Raw genomic sequence first — 18,912 nt, forward strand, 5'->3', positions numbered from 1 at the left:
GGAGTCTGTGCTCCAGAGCAGTCTTGCCTGTACTTTGGGAACTTTTGACAGTTAATTCTGGCGCAGGACAATTGCATTTGCATTTCCATACATGAATACCTCTTGAGAGCCAGGCGTATGGAGAGGGCTGGACTTAGACGGGAGCGGGCTTAGCCAAGACCCCTGACCAAGAATCCTGCTCAAGCCTCTCCTGGCAGATTTGACTGTACACAGTGATGGCCATGAACGGAGAAGCAGTACTACTGGCAAAAGGTATGGGTGGACACAAACTATAGATTAAACGAAGAGTAGACAAAGAGTCCTGCCCTAGGGATAAACATCACACAAAATGCAGAGCAGATCCTAAATTCACTAGAACAACTGTAGACCCAGACAACATTCCATGTTCTAGCCAGGCTTCAGCGGACTCTCATTGTAACCATAAATACTAAAGATAGAGGCTCAATCCATCAGTAGCTTGGCTGATGGTGAATGGAGCCAGATGTTGGGTTCTGTAGCTTTCTAGATCTCAAGTATTATTTTTCTTCACAGAGATCACAGAAAGACTGCGACCAGCCTGCTGATGCCGCAAGTGATGGAAGCCAGGGAGAAAGCGCTACTGTGCCAGCCTCGCAACCTGAAGATCAACCAGCGACAAGGCGAACGGTGGGCATTTGGCTGCAGGAGCTTCCAGGCATGTTTCATGCATTAAAAGATTATGCATATAGAAATACTGACCTCCCGTTCCCTAGGGTGTGCTTATAATTGGTTGGAAACAAATGCAATATGCTGATGTGATGGAGGAGCCCACTGGAACTAACTACACACCTGGGTGTCAGCAGAAATAAAAAGAAAGGTTTACTTTGGAATAGATTGTCTACAATTTGAAGTATATGATATCAGCCAGTCTCTTGTCAAGTAAGCACGTTCATATATGCATTTTGTTTTTGTAATCCAATGTTGCATATGGTTTTGATTTTGCCATTGAAGGAGTACAAGAGGTTGTCAGATATTTCCTGCAAATGAGTGATGCAGTTAGTGGTGGTGGTTGGAAAAGTGAAGTCTTTGATGATTTATTTTCCCCTGTTGAAGCTGTTGCCTATGCAATAAACCATAACCTTCTTCTTCTTTGATTAGTTGGTAGTTGGCTTGTTGGGAGTGGGATCACAGCCTCAAATGAACTTCCAACATTCTTCTCTAGCTGCCCTACATCGTCACCATATGTAAGAGTGGCTGGTGGGATCTGCTGCTCCCTAGCAGTCTCGCCTGTACTTGGGAACTTGTGACCGTGAATTCTGGCATAGGAGAGTTGCAGTTGAATTTACCTTTGCATTTGCTCTTGAGAGCTAGATGTATGTCGAGGGCTGGACTTAGAATGGGATAGGGCTAGTCAAGACCTCTTACCAAGGATTGTGCTCTAGCCTTTCCTGGCAGATTTGACTGTTTGCAGTGTTGGTCATGAACGAAGAAGCTTTACTACTGGCATGAGAAAGAGGTGTACATTTCTTCCTCCTGGTTTCTATCAGTGCTGGGAACCCCGGTCCTGGGTAGCTATGCGCTCTATAAGACTAGGTAACATAACACAGCCTAAAGAGCAGAGGTCTCCACCTTTTCTGTAATAAGAGCTGCTTATGTTCAATAAAAATCATGCTGAGCTGCTAATATTAGTGTTGTAATAGTGATCACAACAGACAAGATTACTTTAGTGGGCACCATGTGCAATATTACCAGCAGTGATGACCTCAATGCATCAGGCAAGGTTGCCAGCAGCAATTTGAAAAAATGCTTGGCAAATGTGGACTGCTTCTACATTAGTAATACATAACAGCCACTGCTGCACTGCCCCCGGCTCCATGGCCAGGGCCAGTAATATGTCTTCCCTACACACATAATTTTATCACTCAAATATCAGCTTTAAATTTACATTGGAAATTCAATCACTTTTCTCCAAACATCCGCTTATGAGTTGTGAAAATCTACATATTTTCATCTCGAATACATGGTTTTCAGTTTTGGTACACATATAATATTACAACCACATATTTAGTAGGCTCGGCTGCACACAGGAGAGCTACTTTCAAGTAGCTGGAGAGCTACCAGTACCTCACGAGGTACTCGTTGAAAAAGCCTGCTATAGAGTAAAGAAAGAGTAGACACACGGTCTACCGTGTCCTCCCTAGTGATGAACATCACACACAACGGAGCCAGATCCTAAACTCACTATATCAATAACAGACTCGGACAGCATTCCGTGGTCTAACCAGGTGTCAGCTGACTCACATAGTAACCATAAATACTAAAGATAGAGGCTCAATCCATCAGTAGCTTGGCTGATGGTGAATAGAGCCAGATGTTGGGGTCTGTCTCTTTCAAGATCTCAAGTATTATTTTTCTTCACAGCGATCACAGAAAAACTCTGACCAGCCTGCTGATGCCTCAGGGGATGAAAGCCAGGGAGAAGGCGCTAGTTTACCCGCCTCGCAATCTGAAGATCAACCAGCGACAAGGAGAACGGTGAGCACTTGGCATCAGGAAACCTCAAGGCATGTTTCAACACTAAATAAATTACCTTGGAATAGATTGTCCACTTTCCAATCTCCAACCAGTCTCTTGTCAAGTAAGCACATTCATCTATGGATTTTTATTTTTCAATCAAATGTAAAAACATATCACAAACACAGCATTATAGGAACATGGATTGCAAGAGCTTTCCACAGTTTACATAAACGTATCGGATGCAATTATTAAACCATCTTTGTAATATTTAATAGACTAAAAATACATTGATATCTTTGACTGGGGAAAAAGCAATAACAAAACAGGAGTTCACCCTCCTAGCACACACTATAGCCATGATTTTGAGTTTAGCAGAGAATCCTTTTCTCCAATAAATGTGAGTGGGCCGTTGCACCCATGCTCAGATTTACCATGTGCAGGAACAGCAGGCCAAATTTAATGAGCCAGAGAATTTTTCCAGTTAAATCACTTTTTGAGAGTGGGCTGCTTAGCAGCCTATATTGCTTTCAGTGGCATAACGAAACTTGAGAGGGTCACCCTGCAAAGTACATGGAGGGGGCCCCCCTCCCATCCTCCGTGCCAGTCTAGAGCTCTCAGGCCAGCGACCCGCCATACTGCAGGGGATGCGGAGCGATTGTTACGCCACTGTCACCAATACAGCCGTTATAAGTAACACTGGATGGTGGAGTTAAAGGTTGGGCTTAGTCTGCCAGCAGGCTATCATAGGTGGTGGTCCATTCATTACAGGGTCCCTGCCATCAGTACGCCAGGGAAGTTTGCCCAATTTTAGGTGGGTTTCTCTCTCTCTCTCTCTCTCTCTCTCTCTCTCTCTCTCTCCATCTCTCTCTCTCTCTCTCTCTCTCTCTCTCTCTCAATGAGTCAGTCTCTCTCTCTCAGTCACTCAGTCTCTCTCTCTCTGTCATTCAGTCTCTCTCAGTCAGTCAGTCAGTCAGTCTCTCTCTCTCTCTGCCATTCTGCCAGTCATTCGGTCTCTCTCTCTCTGTCAGTCTCTCTATTTCTCTCTTTCTGTCAGTCTCTCAGTCAGTCAGTCTCTCTCTCTCTGTCATTCAGTCTCTCTCAGTCAGTCAGTCAGTCAGTCAGTCTGTCAGTCTCTCTCTCTCTCTCTGTCAGTCTGTCAGTCATTCGGTGTCTCTCTGTCAATCTCTCTCTTTCTGTCAGTCAGTCAGTCTCTCTCAGTCAGCCAGTCACTCTCAGTCAGTCAGTCTCTCTCTCTCTCTCTGTCAGTTTTCAGCCAGTCAGTCTCTCCGTCAGTCAGTATTCAGACTCTGAGTCAGTCATTCTCTACTCTCTCTCCACTCTATCTCTCTCTCTCCATTCTCTCTCTCAACTCTGTCCACTCTATCTCCCCTGTCTCTCTCTCCACTGTCTCTCCCTCCACTGTCTCTCTCTCCACTCTCTCACTCTCTCTACTCTCTCTCCAGTCTCTCTCCAGTCTCTCTCCACTCTCTCCACTGTCTCTCTCTCTCCACTGTCTCTCTCTCCACTGCCTCTCACTCTCTCTCTCCCTTCTCTCTCTCTCCTCTCACCTCTCTCTCTCTACTCTCTCTCCACTCTCTCTACTCTCTCTCCACTCTCTCTACTCTCTCTCCACTCTCTCCACTCTCTCTCCATTCTCTCTACTCTCTCTCCACTCTCTCTACTCTCTCTCCACTCTCTCTACTCTCTCTACTCTCTCTCTACTCTCTCTCCACTCTCTATACTCTCTCTCTACTCTCTCTACACTCTCTCCCCACTCTCTCCACTCTCCCCACTCTCTCCACTCTCTCTACTCTCTCTACTCTCTCTACTCTCTCCACTCTCTCACTCTCTCTCCACTCTCTCTCTCTCTCTCTCTCTCTCCACTGGCTCTCTCTCCACTCTCTCTCTCTCCACTGGCTCTCTCTCCACTGTCTCTCACTCTCTCTACTCTCCCTCCACTTTCTCTCCAATCTCTCTCTCCCTTCTCTCTCTCTACTCTCTCTTCTCTCTCTCTCTATTCTTTCTCCACTCTCTCTACTCTCTCTCCCTCTCCACTCTCTCTCTCTCCTCTCTCCACTCTCTCTCTCCACTCTCTTCACACTCTCTCTCCACTCTCTCTTGCCACTCTCTCTCTCTCTACTCTCTCTCTACTCTCTCTGTATCTCCACTCTCTCTCTCCACTCTCTCTCTCTCTCCACTCTCTTTCCACTCTCTCTCTCTCTCCACTCTCTCTCTCTCTCCACTCTCCCTACACTCTCTACTCTCTCTCTCCACTCTCTCCACTCTCTCCACTCTCTCCACTCTCTCTACTCTCTCTACTCTCTCTACTCTCTACACTCTCTCACTCTCTCCACTCTCTCTCTCTCTCTCTCTCCACTGGCTCTCTCTCCACTCTCTCTCTCTCCACTGGCTCTCTCTCTACTGTCTCTCTATCCACTGTCTCTCACTCTATCTACTCTCCCTCCACTTTCTCTCCAATCTCTCTCTCCCTTCCTTCTCTCTCTCTACTCTCTCTTTACTATTTCTCCACTCTCTCTACTCTCTCTCCCTCTCCACTCTCTCTCTCTCCTCTCTTCACACTCTCTCTCCACTCTCTCTCGCCACTCTCTCTCTCTACTCTCTCTCTACTCTCTCTATTCTCTCTCTATCTCCACTCTCTCTCTCTCCACTCTCTCTCTCTCCACTCTCTTTCCACTCTCTCTCTCGCTCCACTCTCTCTCTCTCCACTCTCCCTACACTCTCTACTCTCTCTCTCCACTTTCTCCACTGTCTCTCTCTCCACTCTCTCTCTCCACTCTCCCTACACTCTCTACTCTCTCTCTCCACTCTCTCCACTCTTTCTCTCCACTCTCTCTTTCTCCACTCTCTCTTTCTCCACTCTCTCTCTCTCCACTCTCTCTTAACTCTCTCTCAACTCTCTCTCCACTGTCTCTCTCTCCACTGTCTCTAATCTCTCCCCACTCTCTCTCTCCACTCTCTCTCTCTTCACTCTCTCCACTCTCTCTCTCTCTACTCTCTCCACTCTCTCTCTCTCCACTCTCTCGCCCTCTCCACTCTCTCTCTCCACTCTCTCGCCCTCTCCACTCTCTCTCTCCACTCTCTCGCCCTCTCCACTCTCTCTGCCCACTGTCTCTCTCTCTCCACTGTCTCTCTCTCTCCACTGTCTCTCTCTCTCCACTGTATCTCTCCACTGTCTCTCTCCACGCTCTCTCTCTACTCTCTCTCTACTCTCTCTACTCTCTCTCTCCACTGTCTCTCTCTCTCCACTGTCTCTCTCTCTCCACTGTATCTCTCCACTGTCTCTCTCCACTGTCTCTCTCCACGCTCTCTCTCTACTCTCTCTCTACTCTCTCTACTCTCTCTCTCTCCACTCTCTCTCCACTCTCTCTCTCCACTCTCGCTCTCCACTCTCTCTCCACTGTCTCTCGCCACTCTCTCTCTCTACTCTCTCTCTACTCTCTCTATTCTCTCTCTATCTCCACTCTCTCTCTCTCCACTCTCTCTCTCTCCACTCTCTTTCCACTCTCTCTCTCGCTCCACTCTCTCTCTCTCCACTCTCCCTACACTCTCTACTCTCTCTCTCCACTTTCTCCACTGTCTCTCTCTCCACTCTCTCTCTCCACTCTCCCTACACTCTCTACTCTCTCTCTCCACTCTCTCCACTCTTTCTCTCCACTCTCTCTTTCTCCACTCTCTCTTTCTCCACTCTCTCTCTCTCCACTCTCTCTTAACTCTCTCTCAACTCTCTCTCCACTGTCTCTCTCTCCACTGTCTCTAATCTCTCCCCACTCTCTCTCTCCACTCTCTCTCTCTTCACTCTCTCCACTCTCTCTCTCTCTACTCTCTCCACTCTCTCTCTCTCCACTCTCTCGCCCTCTCCACTCTCTCTCTCCACTCTCTCGCCCTCTCCACTCTCTCTGCCCACTGTCTCTCTCTCTCCACTGTCTCTCTCTCTCCACTGTCTCTCTCTCTCCACTGTATCTCTCCACTGTCTCTCTCCACGCTCTCTCTCTACTCTCTCTCTACTCTCTCTACTCTCTCTCTCCACTGTCTCTCTCTCTCCACTGTCTCTCTCTCTCCACTGTATCTCTCCACTGTCTCTCTCCACTGTCTCTCTCCACGCTCTCTCTCTACTCTCTCTCTACTCTCTCTACTCTCTCTCTCTCCACTCTCTCTCCACTCTCTCTCTCCACTCTCGCTCTCCACTCTCTCTCCACTGTCTCTCTCTCTCCACTGTATCTCTCCACTGTCTCTCTCCACTGTCTCTCTCCACGCTCTCTCTCTACTCTCTCTCTCTCCACTGGCTCTCTCTCCACTCTCTCTCCACTGTCTCTCTCTCCACTCTATCTCTCCACCCTCTCTCTCTACTCGCTCTCTCTCTCTCTCTCTCTCCACTCTCTCTCTTGCTCCACTCTCTCTCTTGCGCCACTCTCTCTTGCTCCACTCTCTCTTGCTCCACTCTCTCTCCTGCTCCACTCACTCTCTTGCTCCACTCTCTCTCACTCCACTCCACTCCACTCTCTCTCTCACTTCTCTCTCTCTACTCTCTCTTCTCTCTCTCCACTCTCTCTACTCTCTCTCCTCTCTCCACTCTCTCTCTCTTCTCTCTCCTCTCTCTCTCTACTCTCTCTACTCTCTCTCTACTCTCTCTCCACTCTCTCTACTCTCTCTCTACTCTCTCTACACTCTCTCCCCACTCTCTCCACTCTCTCTACTCTCTCTACTCTCTCCACTCTCTCACTCTCTCTCCACTCTCTCTCTCTCCACTGGCTCTCTCTCCACTCTCTCTCTCTCCACTGGCTCTCTCTCCACTGTCTCTCCACTGTCTCTCACTCTCTCTACTCTCCCTCCACTTTCTCTCCAATCTCTCTCTCCCTTCTCTCTCTCTACCCTCTCTTCTCTCTCTCTACTCTTTCTCCACTCTCTCTACTCTCTCTCCCTCTCCACTCTCTCTCTCTCCTCTCTCCACTCTCTCTCTCCACTCTCTTCACACTCTCTCTCCACTCCCTCTTGCCACTCTCTCTCTCTACTCTCTCTGTATCTCCACTCTCTCTCTCCACTCTCTCTCTCTCCACTCTCTTTCCACTCTCTCTCTCTCTCCACTCTCTCTCTCTCCACTCTCCCTACACTCTCTATTCTCTCTCTCCACTCTCTCCACTCTCTCCACTCTCTCTACTCTCTCTACTCTCTCTACTCTCTCCACTCTCTCACTCTCTCTCCACTCTCTCTCTCTCTCTCTCTCTCTCCACTGGCTCTCTCTCCACTCTCTCTCTCTCCACTGGCTCTCTCTCTACTGTCTCTCTATCCACTGTCTCTCACTCTCTCTACTCTCCCTCCACTTTCTCTCCAATCTCTCTCTCCTTTCCTTCTCTCTCTCTACTCTCTCTTTACTCTTTCTCCACTCTCTCTACTCTCTCTCCCTCTCCACTCTCTCTCTCCTCTCTTCACACTCTCTCTCCACTCTCTCTCGCCACTCTCTCTCTCTACTCTCTCTCTACTCTCTCTATTCTCTCTCTATCTCCACTCTCTCTCTCTCCACTCTCTCTCTCTCCACTCTCTTTCCACTCTCTCTCTCTCCACTCTCTCTCTCGCCACTCTCCCTACACTCTCTACTCTCTCTCTCCACTTTCTCCACTGTCTCTCTCTCCACTCTCTCTCTCTCCACTCACCCTAGACTCTCTACTCTCTCTCTCCACTCTTTCTCTCCACTCTCTCTTTCTCCACTCTCTCTTTCTCCACTCTCTCTCTCTCCACTCTCTCTTAACTCTCTCTCAACTCTCTCTCCACTTTCTCTTTCTCCACTGTCTCTAATCTCTCCCCACTCTCTCTCTCCACTCTCTCCACTCTCTCCACTCTCTCTTTCTCTACTCTCTCCACTCTCTCTCTCTCCACTCTCTCGCCCTCTCCACTCTCTCTCTCCACTCTCTCGCCCTCTCCACTCTCTCTGCCCACTGTCTCTCTCTCTCCACTGTCTCTCTCTCTCCACTGTATCTCTCCACTGTCTCTCTCCACTGTCTCTCTCCACGCTCTCTCTCTACTCTCTCTCTACTCTCTCTACTCTCTCTCTCCACTGTCTCTCTCTCTCCACTGTCTCTCTCTCTCCACTGTATCTCTCCACTGTCTCTCTCCACTGTCTCTCTCCACGCTCTCTCTCTACTCTCTCTCTACTCTCTCTCTCTCCACTCTCTCTCCACTCTCTCTCTCCATTCTCGCTCTCTACTCTCTCTCCACTATCTCTCTCTCCACTCTATCTCTCCACCCTCTCTCTCTACTCTCTCTCTATCTCTCTCTCTCTCTCTCTCTCTCCACCCTCTCTCTCTACTCTCTCTCTATCTCTCTCTCTCTCTCTCTCTCTTGCTCCACTCTCTCTCTTGCACCACTCTCTCTTGCTCCACTCTCTCTTGCTCCACTCTCTCTCACTCCACTCCACTCTCTCTCTCCCTTCTCTCTCTCTACTCTCTCTTCTCTCTCTCCATTCTCTCTACTCTCTCTCCCTCTCCACTCTCTCTCTCTCCTCTCTCCACTCTCTCTCTCTCTTCTCTCTCCTCTCTCTCTCTACTCTCTCTCCACTCTCTCTCCACTCTCTCTCTCTCTCTCCACTCTCTCTCTCACTCCACTCTCTCTCACTCCACTCTCTCTCTCACTCCACTCTCTCTCCACTCTCTCTCACAAAGTAGTGTGCATTGCCATGGGTGTCCACAGAAATGTTACCAAGGGGGGGCACATTTTTTACTTCATCACCATCCCCCTTGCACTCTTCCCCCTCTGCCTTGCACCCTTCTCACCCTCCCCTTGCACCCTTCTCCCCCTCCACCTTGCACCCTTTTCTACCTTGCACCCTTCTCCGCTCTGCCTTGCACCCTTCTCCCCTCTGCCTTGCACCCTTCTCCACCTCCGCCTGGCACCCTTCTCCCCCTCCACCTTGCACCCTTCTCCCCCTCTGCCTTGCACCCTTCTCCCCCTCTGCCTTGCACCCTTCTCCACCTCCGCCTGGCACCCTTCTCCCCCTCCACCTTGCACCCTTCTCCCCCTCTGCCTTGCACCCTTCTCCTCTCCACCTTGCACCCTTCTCCACCTTGCACCCTTCTCCGCCTTGCACCCTTCTCCTCTCTACCTTGCACCCATCTCCCCTCTGCCTTGCACCCTTCTCGGCCCCCACTTGACCCCCCTGCGGATGCCCACATGGTGCTTCTAACAAGAGTGCTTACCTGAGGGCACCATGTTGCTGCCTCATCCCTTCTCATATGAGCTTTACCCTGGACAATGCTCTCTCTGGGGGCCCCCATTCCCACCCTTGTGAGGGTCCCGAGCAGTGCTCTGTGCGGCCTCCTGCTTTCTCTGGGGCCCCCACCCCCGTCCTTGTCAGGGTCCCGAGCAGTGCTCGGAGCTGCCTCCCGCTCTCTCTCTGGGGCCCCCTCTCCGTCCTTGTGAGGGTCCTGAGCAGTGCTCTGTGCTGCCTCCTCTCTCTCTGGGGCCCCCAGCCCCGTCCTTGTCAGGGTCCCGAGCAGTGCTCTGTGCTGCCTCCTCTCTCTCTGGGGCCCCCAGCCCCGTCCTTGTCAGGGTCCCGAGCAGTGCTCTGTGCTGCCTCCTCTCTCTCTGGGGCCCCCAGCCCCGTCCTTGTCAGGGTCCTGAGCAGTGCTCTGTGCTGCCTACTCTCTCTCTGGTGCCCCCACCCCCATCCTTGTAAGGGTCCAGAGCAGTGCTCTGTGCTGCCTACTCTCTCTCTTGGGCCCGCAGCCCCCGTCCTTGTCAGGGTCACGAGCAGTGCTCTGTGCTGCCTCCTCTCTCTCTGGGGCCCCCACCCCATCCTTGTCAGGGTCCAGAGCAGTGCTCTGTGCTGCCTCCTGCTCTCTCTGGGGCCCCCACCCCATCCTTGTCAGGGTCCAGAGCAGTGCTCTGTGCTGCCTCCTCTCTCTCTGGGGCCCCCAGCCCCCTCTCCGTCCTTGTCAGGGTCCAGAGCAGTGTTCTGTGCTGCCTCCTCTCTCTCTGGGGCCCCGAGCCGCCTCTCCGTCCTTGTCAGGGTCCAGAGCAGTGCTCTGTGCTGCCTCCTCTCTCTCTGGGGCCCCCAGCCCCCTCTCCGTCCTTGTGAGGGTCCTGAGCAGTGCTCTGTGCTGCCTCCTCTCTCTCTGGGCCCCCCCCTCCGTCCTTGCGAGGGTCCAGAGCAGTGCTCTGTGCTGCCTCCTGCTCTCTCTCTCTGGAGCCCCCTCTCCGTCCTTGTGAGGGTCCTGAGCACTGCTCTGTGCTGCCTCCTCTCTCTCTGGTTCAGAAAAGGGGGTGGTGATGAACAGAGTGCCTGAATTAAGCAGACCACTCTTACCCAGTCCAAAGATCAGGGCTTGATCCATCACCGTTTTTTAGCTCACTGCACCATCCCAGCTCAGAACTTGGCTATATGCAAATTAGTCTGTTCCTGTCCCAGTGCATGATGGGAACAGGGCAAACCAAACTACCAAGCCAATTCTTATACTGGGAAGGAAACAAGCTACCGGGGACCGGTTTCTGGCATTGCAGCCTCGTCGGCCCGGCTTGCTTGAATCCTGATGGTGCAATGAGCAAGGGACCCACATCTGAGTATACCCTTCCACGCTTATGGTGGACAAAATGATTCAGAAAAGGGTGTAGTGTAGTTCCTATTATCCCAATAGGCTCTGCGCATTGGAATAATACCTTCAATAGTATAGACCTAGGACGGAGGTTAACTAGGTCTTCTACTGATGATATTAGACTTAAAGTTTTGGGTTTGCCAGCTAGCTCAGAGTTCACTAGAAACTTTCTCGAATAGGCAAGGAGGAGTTGAACCTCCCTGGATAGACAAGAAGGGATTTAGTTTCTGACAACCATAGAACATGACAACTTTGCTCTCCGCTATTCAAGAGTGTATCTCTAGAGTCGTGTGAAAACAAAAGACAACTTATTTTACTCAGTCAGTTCAGTGCATTCTTAGTTTCACCAGAGTGTAGAGAAAAGGAAGAGACGGGCGTGTTCAATAAAAGATGTTATTTATTGATCAGTCTCTTTTCTCGTACAAGAGAAATGAATCGATATTATTGCAATACTTATGGTTAAGTAAAGTGCATACAATAAAAGCAGAAGTATAAAATAATACTGTAAAAACATTGATATGGTTTCTAAGCCATATGGTTGTTTAAAATGGATAAAATAGATACATACATATATACATTTGACTAATCGTACTCAACTGGTGCTTCTAACTACGCCTACCCCAGTGTACCTGACCTAAGCCTAATACGTGGGCGGGAGTAGATAAGTAGCAGTTTAAGTTAAGTTTGTTTTGCCAAGTGACTGACTCAAGAATTCTCTGTAAGGGGTTATTCAGTTCTGTACCTGAGATCTAGAATGGTTGAGGGCTGGTATCTCTCGTCTTTGGTCTCGATATTCCAGGCTGCCTGCAAGGGCTGCTTGGAAGCGCCGGAGCTGGATTTCTCGGCAGGAGAAAGCAGCGTCTCGTTCTCAGCGCGTCAGGAAGGCGGGGCAGCGCCAGCGGGGTCCGCTCTGTGCTGGCCTCTTCGGCAAGTCTCGCTGCTCCGATCTCGTCACCACCGCGTGTGTTTGCTTAAGGCAATGTCGGTAATATTTATACCTGTAAGGTGCCGAGATTGACGTAAGGATGGACATAGATACGTCAATAAGGATGTCATACGAACTGTCGTTAGCACATTCTTTACTGAAGTTCTCGGTGAAATCAAAACAATGGCCGCAGGGATTTTCCCAGGTTGTCATAGGTTTGATTTGTTTTGAGAAATCCGTATGCCTTATCAGGGGCTGTAGGAATAGTGCTTGCCTAATTAGATGGCAAGCGTTATGACCTAATCAGATAACGCGTTCCTGTGCCGTGGTGTGGCTTAATCAGATAACGGTTTTTGCATCATGGGATGGCTGCTAGTTAATTGTTAACCAGAACAGGGTCAGGAATAGGGGGATCGATACAGAACCTATAGGAATACATCACAAGGGGGTGGTGATGAACAGAGTGCCTGAATTAAGCAGACCACTCTTACCCAGTCCAAAGATCAGGGCTTGATCCATCACCGTTTTTTAGCTCACTGCACCATCCCAGCTCAGAACTTGGCTATATGCAAATTAGTCTGTTCCTGTCCCCGTGCATGATGGGAACAGGGCAAACCAAACTACCAAGCCAATTCTTATACTGGGAAGGAAACAAGCTACCGGGGACAGGTTTCAGGCATTTCAGCCTAGTCGGCCCGGCTTGCTTGAATCCTGATGGTGCAATGAGCAAGGGACTCACATCTGAGTATACCCTTCCACGCTTATGGTGGACAAAATGATTCAGAAAAGGGGGTGGTGATGAACAGAGTGCCTGAATTAAGCAGACCACTCTTACCCAGTCCAAAGATCAGGGCTTGATCCATCACCGTTTTTTAGCTCACTGCACCATCCCAGCTCAGAACTTGGCTATATGCAAATTAGTCTGTTCCTGTCCCAGTGCATGATGAGAACAGGGCAAACCAAACTACCAAGCCAATTCTTATACTGGGAATGAAAAAAAGCTACCGGGGACCGGTTTCTGGCATTTCAGCCTCGTCGGCCCGGCTTGCTTGAATCCTGATGGTGCAATGAGCAAGGGACTCACATCTGAGTATACCCTTCCACGCTTATGGTGGACAAAATGATTCAGAAAAGGGGGTGGAGATGAACAGAGTGCCTGAATTAAGCAGACCACTCTTACCCAGTCCAAAGATCAGGGCTTGATCCATCACCGTTTTTTAGCTCACTGCACCATCCCAGCTCAGAACTTGGCTATATGCAAATTAGTCTGTTCCTGTCCCAGCGCATGATGGGAACAGGGCAAACCAAACTACCAAGCCAATTCTTATACTGGGAAGGAAACAAGCTACCGGGGACCGGTTTCTGGCATTTCAGCCTCGTCGGCCCGGCTTGCTTGAATCCTGATGGTGCAATGAGCAAGGGACTCACATCTGAGTATACCCTTCCACGCTTATGGTGGACAAAATGATTCAGAAAAGGGGGTGGTGATGAACAGAGTGCCTGAATTAAGCAGACCACTCTTACCCAGTCCAAAGATCAGGGCTTGATCCATCCCCGTTTTTTAGCTCACTGCACCATCCCAGCTCAGAACTTGGCTATATGCAAATTAGTCTGTTCCTGTCCCAGTGCATGATGGGAACAGGGCAAACCAAACTACCAAGCCAATTCTTATACTGGGAAGGAAACAAGCTACCGGGGACCGGTTTCTGGCATTTCAGGCGTCGTCGGCCCGGCTTGCTTGAATCCTGATGGTGCAATGAGCAAGGGACTCACATCTGAGTATACCCTTCCACACTTATGGTGGACAAAATGATTCAGAAAAGGGGGTGGTGATGAACAGAGTGTCTGAATTAAGCAGACCACTCTTACCCAGTCCAAAGATCAGGGCTTGATCTCTCTCTCTGGGGCCCCCTCTCCGTCCTTGTGAGGGTCCTGAGCAGTGCTCGGTGCTGCCTCCTCTCTCTCTCTGGGGCCCCCAGCCCCCCTCCGTCCTTGTGAGGGTCCTGAGCAGTGCTCTGTGCTGCCTCCTCTCTCTCTGGGGCCCCCAGCCCCCTGTCCGTCCTTGTGAGGGTCCTGAGCAGTGCTCTGTGCTGCCTCCTCTCTCTCTGGGGCCCCCAGCCCCCTGTCCGTCCTTGTGAGGGTCCTCAGCAGTGCTCTGTGCTGCCTCCTCTTTCTCTCTGGGGCCCCCTCTCCGTCCTTGTGAGGGTCCTGAGCAGTGCTCTGTGCTGCCTCCTCTCTCTCTGGGGCCCCCTCTCCGTCCTTGTGAGGGTCCTGAGTAGTGCTCTGTGCTGCCTCCTCTCTCTCTCTGGGGCCACCAGCCCCCCTCCGTCCTTGTGAGGGTCCTGAGCAGTGCTCTGTGCTGCCTCCTCTCTCTCTCTGGGGCCCCCAGCCCCCCTCCGTCCTTGTGAGGGTCCTGAGCAGTGCTCTGTGCTGCCTCCTCTCTCTCTGGGGCCCCCAGCCCCCTCTCCGTCCTTGTCAGGGTCCAGAGCAGTGCTCTGTGCTGCCTCCTCTCTCTCTCTGGGGCCCCCAGCCCCCTCTCCGTCCTTGTGAGGGTCCTGAGCAGTGCTCTGTGCTGCCTCCTCTCTCTCTGGGGCCCCCAGCCCCCCTCCGTCCTTGTCAGGGTCCAGAGCAGTGCTCTGTGCTGCCTCCTCTCTCTCTGGGGCCCGAGCCCCCTCTCCGTCCTTGTCAGGGTCCAGAGCAGTGCTCTGTGCTGCCTCCTCTCTCTCTCTGGGGCCCACTCTCCATCCTTGTCAGGGTCCTGAGCAGTGCTCGGTGCTGCCTCCCGCTCTCTCTCTGGGGCCCCCCCTCCGTCCTTGTGAGGGTCCTGAGCAGTGCTCGGTGCTGCCTCCTCTCTCTCTCTGGGGCCCCCAGCCCCCCTCCGTCCTTGTGAGGGTCCTGAGCAGTGCTCTGTGCTGCCTCCTCTTTCTCTGGGGCCCCCTCTCCGTCCTTGTAAGGGTCCAGAGCAGTGCTCTGTGCTGCCTCCTCTCTCTCTCTGGGGCCCCCTCTCCGTCCTTGTCAGGGTCCTGAGCAGTGCTCTGTGCTGCCTCCTGCTCTCTCTCTGCCCCCCCCCCTCATTGTCAGGGTCCTGAGCAGTGCTCTGTGCTGCCTCCTCTCTCTCTGGGGCCCCCAGCCTCCGTCCTTTTCAGGGTCACGAGCAGTGCTCTGTGCTGCCTCCTCTCTCTCTCTGGGGCCCCCTCTCCGTCCTTGTGAGGGTCCTGAGCAGTGCTCTGTGCTGCCTCCTCTCTCTCTCTGGGGCCCCCTCTCCGTCCTTGTGAGGGTCCTGAGCAGTGCTCTGTGCTGCCTCCTCTCTCTCTCTGGGGCCCCCACCCCCATCCTTGTCAGGGTCCTGAGCAGTGCTCTGTGCTGCCTCCTCTCTCTCTCTGGGGCCCCCTCTCCGTCCTTGTGAGGGTCCAGAGCAGTGCTCTGTGCTGCCTCCTCTTTCTCTCTGGGGCCCCCTCTCCGTCCTTGTGAGGGTCTGAAGGACTGGACTATTTAAGGCCCAGCGGTGCCAGGGAACAACACCTAAAACCTTCGTGGGATACCTGTTCTGGCGCACTAAAGACAGAGACACGGGAGACTTCCTTCGGCGTCAAAGATCAGCGTTTATTACTGCAGGGATGCAAAAGTCATGAGAAGTACAACAGAGTGTAGGTTCCAAGAGTCTGCTTCAAATTGCATTTGTGGGTCGCTCTCTTTTATACAAGATCTTGTCATTGCACAATATGTAAGCAAAAGGTTACAGCTCAGTTCCCACAGTAAAATTCAAAAGGATCGCTTTCATGTATTCAGAACCCCGGAACATAATTACATTAACATCACCAGTTCCAACTGTAAAAGCACATCTTCCCACCATTAGGTACATTCCACTTGAGTTGTAAATAAGCAAGAGAAAGAGACAAGAACAGCTGCAGGGAAGTCAGACAACAGGAAGGAGAGAGTGTGAGGATAATATTGGATGCGTAATCGTAGCTTAAAAGGGCTTGGTCCCAGCACGTGCGAGGCTGAAACAATAGACCGGCACGGCAGAATCACCTTCGAGCGGAGGCAACTGCTTTAGCAGTGTCCTCCCCCTACTCATAAAAGACGCATGAAAAGGCATATGCTTCTTCCGTGAAGCTTGGGAACAAAAGGTCACGATGCGGACAGTTGCCTGTTCGCTGACTACGTGAGGGCAAGAAACAAAATGGATGCCGTATCTAAAATGGAACCCGAGGGTTCATTGGAAAAACCTGTAAATGAGACGAACTCTTCTGAGTAGCATGGCGATACCGCGTACACTTAATAAACTCGTAATTTACGGTTCATAGATACCACACTCGTCCATATTCGGCGATGCCCAAAACGTCGTAACGATTTTCACGGAACCTCAGACGCTCCTTTTGCCCTCATGTAGGCAAGAACTAGTCAAAGTCGGAGTCAATCTCGATTCTCATCAGATCATTCAGATGTTGTTGGAACATAATTCTATCCATCAATGCCTCTTTGGTAACAGATGGCCTTCTTATACACGTTGTAGCACAAAGGCCACATAAGGCAGGACCACACTGTACACAAAGACAACACGTGAACAGAAACGTCACAACAACCCCTATAACCATGAGAATCTTCCAACCCCAAGTCGACATTAGATTCCAAAACCATCCTAGAAGCGTCCAATCTCCCTCGTCCACGTGTATGGACTCCGAGATTTTGTGCAACTTGGAGATGGCTTGATAAACCGTTGGAGCGTTATCCGGTATGAATATGCAGCAGCTCGAATGGATGACTTTGCACACACCACCTCTATCTGCTAGAACAATGTCTAGAACCATACGGTTCTGTAACGTCATAAGCCTATCCGCTTGCAGCTCTGCTGTCAGATTACCAAGGGCGCTTGCAGTTATGTTAGCGGTTGACTCTACTACACGAGTTAACTGTCTCAGATTTCTGCTATTGACCATAGGGCCCCAAAACCGTAGAAAACCCTTGAAGAAGTCTCCTGCTTCTTGACCGGAAGTATCCTCTTTACTAATGACGCCTCTCACAACTCTGATTTTGTGATAGTCGGCAGCAACAGTGAAAGTCGGGGGCAAGAGATTTGCAATATAGCAGGTACCTGAGAAGTCATGAGGTAACCACGTATATGCTCGGTCATAACATACAAAATAGGTACCCTTGGCAGTCAGAAAGACAGGGGAAGAGAGCATCGGTAGAACGTAAGTATCCACACAAGCACTCTTCCCAAGCTGGGCTCTTGGATTTCGGCCACGACCTTGCAGACAAAAGTGGCCTAGGTGAGGTACAATCCAGATCGGAGATGAGCTTTTAAGCTGCCTATCACCCACTGATATACTATACTCAGCCTCACTAAGGTACTTATAGGCCTGCACTTCCTCCTCTGGGATGAGCGAAGCATCAAAAATGTCTCTATCTAGATCAGCCATCGCTATCGCCAGAGACTTATGGTACGGGCCAGGACCAAAGCTTGCTGAGCGTGGCTCTCGATGGGGGTAGGAATCTAGTGCACTACGGAACATGATTTGGAATGCCCGAGCTGACCCTTGGGGGCTGTACGGAAGAACCAAATATGGGATACCCCTGTCCATGGTATGTGACATTAGCCCACACACCCAACAATTTGTAGTATTTACCACCAACTGATGCTGATGCAAAAGTTGCACAAAGGAATTGTTTCTAAATTCCGCACGTCTGACTTGCTCATGTTGGGGCAGTAGGTGAAAAGAATGTGGAGAAACAGTAGAGACGAAATTTAGATCGTGAGAAGGAGAGGTAGGTAAGGCAGAAGGCAGTAATGATTGAAAACCAAAATATACTCCACCCACCAGCAGCATAGAAACAGTTAGGAACAACATGAAAACCTGTAATAAAAAACATTTTGTTCGAAATGTGCTGTACAATTTAGATCTTTGCGCCGTCTTTTCCTCTAGCTTCGACAGCTTGGAGAACTCCATCCTCTAACAACCGTCCGCAACGTTCTTGACGCACTTCGTTCTGAGTAGCGATTATCAATTCCCAGGAGTTCCCAGAAATCGACAAAAGAAATTGACCTAATGTCAATAACTGCTAAACAGAAAGAAGTACCCGCGCGGCCCTACGGCCAACCCTGATGGCAGGTTTTAATCAGTTAAATAATCAATTTTATATACGTCTCCTAGCTGTTCTGGAAAAGAAATACATACATAATAAAATGTCCACAATGGTCAAGGCAAAATGTGAGGGGGTATTTTGAAATCAAAATAATAAAAAAAATGTATTCATCTTTATTGCGTGTACGAAGAAAGTATCGGTTTCTTCCGGGTCGAGTCTGATCTTCAAACAGTGGATTGGATGGCGAAAGAGTGTTCGATTGTTCAGGCAATTGTTCAGTACTTGAATTCTCCAATGATGAAGGAAAGGAAATTGTTTGAGAGGAATCAACAGGGGTGTCAGATAAAACTGAAGTGTTCCCTATGGGCTGAGCTTTGCTAAATGGGACAAAGCGCTGGGGAACGTCAGTTTCAGACGAGGAAAAACCTTTACGTATCCATGTGTCTGCCGGCAGAGGAAGCGGAACCTTCTTGGTGTGGGTGGCATGCACCCAGTGTTTTCGTCCCTCCAGCCGAACCGCCGTCCTCGTGGCTAGTAGCACCTGGAAGGGTCCCACAAATCTCGGCTCAAGGTGACGTTTTCGTCCGAAATTACGGGTGAGGACCCAGTCCCCTGGTTGGAGCCGATGACCAGGACCCTCTGTTTGTGACGGCAGAGCCTCAAAGACCTGTTGATGAATCAAACTCAATTTAGCAGTCAGATCATATAGATAATCAATCAACATTGGATATTCAAGTCTGTTAAACTCTTTAGGCCTCGGAACCCCCCAAATGTTCGCAGGACGGCCAAACACAATCTCATATGGGCTAAGCCCTACTCGAG

General features: G+C 50.4%; 1 protein-coding gene across 1 annotated transcript in view; it reads left to right on the forward strand.

Annotated features, from left to right (window-relative positions):
- Positions 1–18,912, forward strand: part of LOC144803687 (uncharacterized) — a 381,476-nt gene that overhangs the window by 70,943 nt on the left and 291,621 nt on the right. The window contains exons 4-5 of the mRNA XM_078671874.1: positions 532–645; positions 2,380–2,493. Coding sequence (XP_078528000.1) covers positions 532–645; positions 2,380–2,493 — 228 coding nt within the window. The remainder of the gene's footprint in view (positions 1–531; positions 646–2,379; positions 2,494–18,912) is intronic.

The sequence above is a fragment of the Lissotriton helveticus genome, chromosome 1_2 (genome assembly GCF_964261635.1).
Source record: "Lissotriton helveticus chromosome 1_2, aLisHel1.1, whole genome shotgun sequence".
NCBI lineage: Eukaryota > Metazoa > Chordata > Amphibia > Caudata > Salamandridae > Lissotriton > Lissotriton helveticus.